We start from the raw sequence: 8228 nt of genomic DNA on the forward strand, positions 1-8228 counted from the left end.
CTGTAATAAGAAGACTTGGAATAACAGTATAGTGCATTTTCATGCACTATAATAATAACAATAATAATAATAATAATAATGTATTTACTTATCTCAGATTTTCTTCCTAAAAACTGCGGTCAGTCCCGAACTCAGACCTCAGAACTACAGGTGACTGGGCCTTCTCTAACTGATCCATTCCCATATCAAGTCCTGCTTCATGTAATTTATACTCATCTTTTCCCCCTTCTGTTTAATGCACTCTAATTTCACCTATGTTTTTTTTATTTCTGAAGTTCTTTCTTTCTTTCTTTCTTTATTTATTTAATCTTTTTTCTTCCCGTATTTCATTCTTTTCTCCACAAAGAGTTTACTTTCATTATTTGATTTAACTTTTCATTAGATTCATTATTACATATAATAATAATAATAATAATAATAATAATAATAACAATAATAATAATAATAGTGTATTTATTTATCTCCATTTTTGCAGCACTTTGAATCAGCCCTGTTGCATTATGTTAGTACAGTACAGGGGCAGATGCCTGAACTCTAACTGGGCTGCTCTACTGTAACTGCAACTGAATCCTTCATTGGTAAGATTTTCAGAGAAGACATTGTTTTAAAATAGGGAAACACTTTTTTTTCGTCGTTCCAAAGCCAAAACCTATGTGTGAATGTGTGCAACTGTGTGTTATTATCAGGGTCAATGAATGAAACCCTTGATTTGTTCATGTTCAGTTGCACTCTGATCCTTTTGGGTTTCTGTTTCACTTTGATGGGTTTGAGGGGCTCGTCGATTAACACACGCTTTAGAGACACATCTCCCGAATGTGCCATATTCATTATTAGCATAATACAGAATCCAGCGACTGGTTGAGTACTCATCCTCATCCTCTCCCTTAACCTTGGCAGAATCTAACATCACACCCAGTTCCCAGTGTGGGTTGTCTCCAACCTCCACATCCCAGCAGTGTATCCCTGAGGTGTAGCCCTCAGAGCCCAAGACACTCTGGTGCTCATCAAATCTCTCTGGGTTGTCAGGAAGCTGTTGCCCCTGTTCACTGTATTGTACACTCATCAGATCCTCAGATAGAATGAGACTTCGGTGTGCAGTGTTGGGATCCAGATTTATAGGAGCTGCAGAGAGAAAGAACACATACTTAGACTTAAAAACTATGTTGAACAGTTAGCACCACTGTAAGCAAATTCAGCGATAATGCAAATAAACAGTCTTGCATAAAACACCACCAATTAAGGTAATTATGCTCTCAATCAAAGGTTTGAAGTAGTTAACTACCGTAAATAGACCCTAGGTTGTTTTTACTTTGGAGTTACACTTTAATCACGTGCTGTGTGGACCAGCCATTATTGCTAAGAGGTCACTGTCAAGACTATTTTTCCAGTTGATGTAATGAGTTGCCTAGTGTTCTGTGTTCTTGCGATAGTAAGAGGGGTATAAAGACGCTTTTATTCACCTTACATTTAATTAATTAATTATCTTACAGTTATGTTTTGTACATAAATGGTTTTGTTAATATATTTAAAATACAATTCATTATTTTTCATTTCTGATATCTGATATTGTTATTGGTATTATTGTTCTGGCTTAGTTAGCCTGGGAAGCAAACGTTCATGTTCTCCTATTTTAAAAAAAATGCCCAGATCCATTCATTGGGCACCATGGATGTCTATCAAATGCATCTGTGCATAGCTCGTCATCGTCTTGCTTTCTCTCCTGTTCTGTGATTGGTCCCCTATCTAAGGCAAAAATTAGGGCGGTAGTTTCCAGGCTGCCTTAGCAGCGTGAATCAAATTGCGCGCAAGGCAACATGTGAACACAGGCTAGTTCTTACTACCATTATGCTTCATGCAGGCTTTTAAACTGTTCACTCTAAATATCACAGTGTTCATATTCTGTAAGTCACTTCGGACAAAAGCATCTACAAAACACTGTAACTCTATAAAGGTGTGTGTGTATGAATCAGCCCTCACCATATTCAGCCACACACTGCATCTTCTCCCAGACTCTGAACTTAAGGTTGAACAGGTGTTTTGCCACATCAATCAGAACTCCTGAAAAAATTTTTGGATCCTCCAGAGTGCACTGAGCTCTAGAATAACAGTCAGGATTCAGTGCTATTGTAGGTGTTGGGTTTAGGAACAACAGAGAAGAGAGACGGGGGAAATCACATACCTTATCACTGTCCTGTTGTAGTACTGGGAAATAAGGAAAATTGGTTTTAAATTGGTGTAAATAATCACAAACTAACTCAATTCCTTACTGCAACTTTTATGTATGTAAATGAGTGTGTGCTTTTGTGCGCTTGCTTTTGTGACTACTTAGAACTATTTAGGCTTATAGGCTATTGGCTAAATTGCTTCAGACTGTTTGTAGGGCTCTACTATTAGCCGTAGGGTTAACGTTAACATGCAACTGTTCTAGATTGTGTTGTTTGCCACTCTGATACTCAAAAGCTAATGTGGAACTACAGTAGACTATTATACAGTGTTTGCCAATAATGCTGCTACAGAATGCCTGATGGCCACGCCATGGATTTCACCAATAATTTCCACAAATCTCACAGCAATAACAAAGAGAACTTAGCAGGGCAGGAAACAGACGACAAAAAGGACAGTTTTCACATAGATGCTGATCCAGACAGCTTCACCAAAGTCAACTCACGCACAACTTCAAGCTACAGCATCTAGTAACCAAGCTTGCGGTCTGCAAGCAGTAGCCTACAAATACAAAAGGGCCAGATAACAAGTAACTATTACGAGTATATGTTATCAAATAAACATGAAACAAAATTGACCAATTTCTGCATAGGCTACTTACAAGCTACGTGCAGAGTTAGCTGACATTATGCTTATCTTGCTAACATGTAGGCCTAGTCCAGCGGACACTGTAACGTTATGCTGTATGACATTATTTTGCTTAATGATGGCTTATCAATATATTTTTGACATAGTCAGTCATCCGCTTCAGTCACGCTACCGTAAGGCTAATAATAACTGTGCCTTCACACAATTGCACATGACAGTTTGATTAAAAAGGTGATTTTCTCCACTTCTGGTGTGTTGTGACGGGAGAACCATGCTAACTTTGGATGTGGTTATCTTAGCAATACTTTTTTTGCAATACCCTCGATATATATATCGCTGGAAAGCTTAGTTTATGGTCGTTCATCGTTTTCCTCTGCTGGGTCTCATTCATTTATTGTATGGTCCCCCATGGACCAAATTACACAAAACTTGTCATACATTCAGAGGGTGTCATAATGATCCAACAATTTGAATTTAATGCAGTTTTGAACATGTCAACCAAAGATACCTGTGATTACAATGCCTCATTTTTGCTTTTTAAATTTTCACTAGGTGGCGCTATACATTAAATGAGTGGTTATGGGATGGGTTGACATGGCCCCTAGGCCCTATGGTTCTCGAGATATTCACAGAAAACTGTCTGGACATTGCAGGCCAGTTGGTGGTCACTAAATGTAGCCTACACATAAATTAATTTATAAACAGAGTTCCACGCCATGCATTCAGAGGGTGTCATAATGATCCTACACTTACAATTTCGTGCAGTGTTGACCATGTCAGCCAGAGATACTGTACCTGCGATTACAACACTTTTTGCTTTTCCATTTTTAACTAGGTGGCGCTATATACTAAATGAGTGGTTATGGGATGGGTTGATATGGCCCCTTAAGACCAACATATATATATAAAAAGGTGGTCCTCCTAGGCCCTATGGTTCTCGAGATATTAACCGAAAACTGTATCCGCCTTCCCCTCCTCTCGGGTGTCCAGTCCGGCGGGGGGATGACGGATCAAAACGAAAAACAATGGTCCCATGCTATCCATGCTACATGCCCATCAAAATTTCAGTCTTCCAGTGTCCCGGGAATCGCTGAACGGCAGTCATAAGAAAATGCAGCATACCTAACACAATGCATCATCAACATCAGAAAACAACCTTAAAAAATGTACAATTCACAAACAAGAGTACCTTCAGAAATGTTACGTCATCAGCTCCCATCGCATCCTCTGTGTTTCTGATTGCATCTGAAAGAGATGATATCTCTCTGCTGATCTTCTCAATCGCTCTCTCCATCTTCTCTCTCTTCTGCTTTTCTTCCCTCTTCAGTTCAGCTATCTTTTCTGCCTCTTCATTACGCAGGAACTGGTGAAGCTTCTCAAACTCCTCCTTGATCTGCCTCTCTGTAGGGTTGGCCTGAGTCTGGTGTATCATAAAATCATAAGATTTGTTTCTGTAATTTGATAATACTCCAGTATACATGTTTGTCATGTAGGGTCTTGAGAACACTCAGACAATGTTAAATTATTAAAATAACTTTGAATACTTAACACAGTAGTTATCTCACCAATATGTGTGTTAATGTTTGATTGCATGTCTTCTTAAAATCTTTAAACACCCCACGTTTCTGCAGTAAGGACAGTAGACTAATCTCAACCTTTTGCTGAAACAAATCAAACATTCACCAGTTACATTTTAAGCTCATAATGACACAATGAAGATGCTCTAAGTATTTCTGGTGTCTGAATGTACTTAGATATCCGATGTGATGATGTGAGTGAGAATGTGACCCATACAGAAAAATCTAGAGAGAAAAAATATTCACATACAGTCCCCTCCATACGTATTGGAACACATAGAATAGAATACAGTGCCTATAGAAAGTCATCATACCCTTTTGAAAATACTTACTTTTTTTGTCTTACAGCCTGAAATCAAAACCCATTTTAAAAACAATCTTTTTCAGTTTTATTCACAAATTTAGCTGCACAACATCAAAATAATGAAAAGAAAGTCAACAGTTCTGAAAATTTCTAAAAAATTAAAAACTAGAATAACAGGGTTGGAAAAGTCATCATACCCCTGACTTAATACTTTGTATAGCCTCCTTTTGCTTTCATTACAGCCCTCAATCTGTTTGGATATGTCTATTATAGCTTTGCACACCTAGATTGGGGAATATTTGCCCAATCTTCCGTGCAGAATTGTTAAAATTCAGTCAAATTCTGTAGGGAATGGCGATGGACTGCTCTCTTCAAGTCAATCCACAGATTTTCTATAGGATTTAAGTCAGGGCTCTGACTTTGCCACTCAAGGCTAGTCACCATCCTATCCTTAAGCCACTACTTTGTTCTTTTGGCAGTATGTTTAGGATCATTGCCGTGTTGGAAGGCGAATGACCTGCCCATATTCAGCTGTCTAGCAGAGGGACGCAGGTTTTCCTCAATCATTTGGGTGTACTTGGCAGCATCCATTTTCCCTTCTATCCTGACCAATTGCCCAGTCCCCACTGAAGAGAAACATCCCCACAACATAATGTTGCCCCCACCATGCTTCACACTAGGTATGGTGTGTTTTGGGTGTGTTTGGGTGTGTATACTGCGTTTGGTAAGCGCCTGGTGCTCTGTCCAAAAAGTTTAATCTTAGTCGTCAAAAAGTTCAATCTTAGTCTCATCTGACCATAAAAGCTTTTTCCACATGGTAGCAGAATATTCCAGATGTGTTTTTGCACTGAACTCCAAGCGCTATGTTTGGTGAAAACCAAACACAGTACACCACCCAAAACACACCATACCTAGTGTGAGGCATGGTTGCAGCAACATTATGTTGTGGGGATGTTTCTCTTCAGCAGGGACTGGGCAATTGGTCAGGATAGAAGGGCAAATCGATGCTGCCAAATACACCCAAATTCTTGAGGAAAACCTGCGTCCCTCTGCTAGACAGCTAAAGATCGGCAGGTCATTTGCCTTCCAACACGACAATGATCCTAACCATACTGCCAAAAGAACAAAGTCAGTGGTTTAAGGATAGGATGGTGGGTAGCCTTGAGTGGCAAAGTCAGAGCCCTGACTTAAATCCTATAGAAAATCTGTGGATTGACTTGAAGAGAGCAGTCCATCGCCGTTCCTTACAGAATTTGACTAGATTTTAACAATTCTGCACGGAAGATTGGGCAAATATTCCCCAATCTAGGTGTGCAAAGCTATAATAGACATATCCAAACAGATTGATGGCTGTAATGAAAGCAAAAGGAAACTCTACACAGTATTAAGTCAGGGGTATGATGACTTTTCCAACCCTGTTTTTCTCATTTTTAATTTTTTATTAATTTTCAGAACGGTTGACTTTCTTTTCATTATTTTGATGTTGTGCAGCTAAATTTGTGAATAAAACTGAAAAAGATTGTTTTTAAAATGGGTTTTGATTTCAGGCTGTAAGACAAAAAAAGTAAGTATTTTCAAAAGGGTATGATGACTTTCTATAGGCACTGTATATACTTTTTTGATCCCGTGAGGGAAATTCGTTAAAGTACTTCAGCCATGAACAGGTTGGGGATCGAACTGATAACCCTTGAGTTTTGGTGCTGAAGCTCTAACCAGTGGGCTACAGCTCTCTGCTACTAGCCTCGCGAGCCATCCACGTACTTCCGGCCAAGGATTGCCTCCACTACGAGTCTGGCCGTGCTCCTCTGTGGAGCATTCTGCTCGGTAGAATTGTAACAGAACGCCCCCCCTCCAGAAAGCAGCCAATAAACGAAGAGACGGGTTGGTGGGGGCGAAAGGGGGAGGGCGCTCGTGACGATGACGTTAAACGCCTGCGCTATGTTGTTATGAGTAACTATCGCCGATTGGGTGAGAGCTGTCCAATCAATTCAAACCAGAACTGGGCGTTACTTCCCGCTTCCTGCAAGCGCTTCAGAGCAAAGAAATTCCAGACCATAATACGAAATGAAATGGTAGTATTATGGGATGGTTAGGACCAGGCTACTCTGCTACATGCCAAAGTTGACAATATAAAATCATAGCTGGTTTGAATTGCATTGAGTTCAATGGAAACTCTTTGTCACCCCTTTCCCTCCTAAGGTGGCAGATCCACCACTAACCATCTATTTCTTATAATGTCTTAATGTAATTTATTTTTCAATAAAAAGAATACTCTTACCTTGTATTCAAATGCCACATCACATAAGGGTCTTAATTTGTGATTATTGTGTGTCTCAGCATCTCGACACACCAAACACACAGGCTGCTGATCCTCCTGACAGAAGAGATGGAGTTTCTCACCGTGCAGATGACAGAGAGCCTCAGACTCTGGAGTTCTCTGACTTCCCTCTGCTCCCCCTTTTAAATAAGCGTCACACAGGTTCCTTAAGATACGATTTTCTACAGGCTCATTCTGTGCTGACTTTGCCCTGCAGATTGGACAGTCTCTCGACTGTTTCCCATCCCAATACCGCTCCAGACAAGCTTTACAGAAACTGTGAGAGCAGATCAGGATGACCGGATTGTTGAAGATGTCATAGCATACAGGACAGCAAAGATCTCTCTCCATTTCGTCTTTGATGAGAATGTATTGATGTTGAATGGTCACTTCCAGGAGTTTGGCAAATGTTGTGATGTCCTGACTAAGTTGATTTCTTAAACCTACAAAATTAACAAACGAAAGTGGCTAAGAGTAAATATGTCAAGGAAAACCAAACAATTCAGTTTCAGTTTGTATGATGAGATTTGATCTGAGAGACTGGCAAGTCCTGCGTCATTCACCGGTTATGATATTATAACTGTACAATATTTTCCTTATAGAACTGTCAAAAAATATTCTATCAGACATTTCTATAGTCAAACAGGACTAAGCAGAATCCAGAAATAACACTACATTTACCTTCATATAAAGAATGAATCTTCCCATAAACATTCTAATTTCTTGTGTCTCCTTTCAGTGAGTGTTTCCCAAAAGATCGGTCAAGTTAGTGGAGGCTGTTTCTTTACTAAAGACCAGGGTTGAAACCCAGACCAGGTAAAGAGCAGTCCAAAGTACTGTATAAACGTTTTGGTGCAGGGTTTAAATACACACAGATCAGCTCTATGACACACCACAAATAAGGTCCACACCAGTTGCAGTAGATAGGACCAGAATTATGACGTGTAACAGTAAAACCAGTACTCTACTCTACTTTCAACCACCAAGTATACAGTAATGCTGACAGGCAAAAATGTCACTTCCTCATTATTATTGTTTTGCTTTCAGATTCAAGGCATAAATATAGCATGGAGAGAGAGATGCCGCACACTCCGAGTTTCAACAGACTATTTATTATAAAAGCGGTAACGTTTCGGCCTACGGCCTTCTTCAGATCGCATAACTATAGCTGCAAGCGGCGATGGCGGGCCCTTGCACCTGCGGTCCGCGACTTGGACAT

The 8228-nt window shown here is 39.8% G+C and overlaps 1 protein-coding gene across 1 annotated transcript; it reads right to left on the reverse strand.

The window, feature by feature from the left end:
• Nucleotides 1–534: 534 nt before the first annotated feature.
• LOC134078034 (zinc-binding protein A33-like) lies at nucleotides 535–8228 on the reverse strand. Its single transcript, XM_062533662.1, has 5 exons — nucleotides 8207–8228; nucleotides 6971–7149; nucleotides 1978–2089; nucleotides 816–1122; nucleotides 535–778 (listed from the first exon to the last, which is right to left on the reverse strand). Exons 1-5 carry the CDS (start codon nucleotides 8226–8228, stop codon nucleotides 535–537), a joined length of 864 nt encoding a protein of 287 aa, XP_062389646.1.

Source organism: Sardina pilchardus, chromosome 4, assembly GCF_963854185.1.
Source record: "Sardina pilchardus chromosome 4, fSarPil1.1, whole genome shotgun sequence".
Lineage (NCBI taxonomy): Eukaryota > Metazoa > Chordata > Actinopteri > Clupeiformes > Clupeidae > Sardina > Sardina pilchardus.

Bases quoted from the DNA above. Each gene is read 5' to 3' on its own strand.
- LOC134078034 (XM_062533662.1), bottom strand. From the start codon at position 8,228: ATGTCCAAGTCGCGGACCGCAG. The intron at 7,150-8,206 runs GTGCAAGGGCCC...CTTATTTAAAAG, and splicing joins GTCCAAGTCGCGGACCGCAG to GGGGAGCAGAGGGAAGTCAG. The intron at 779-815 runs ATTCGGGAGATG...TGTGTTAATCGA, and splicing joins GCTAATAATGAATATGGCAC to CGAGCCCCTCAAACCCATCA.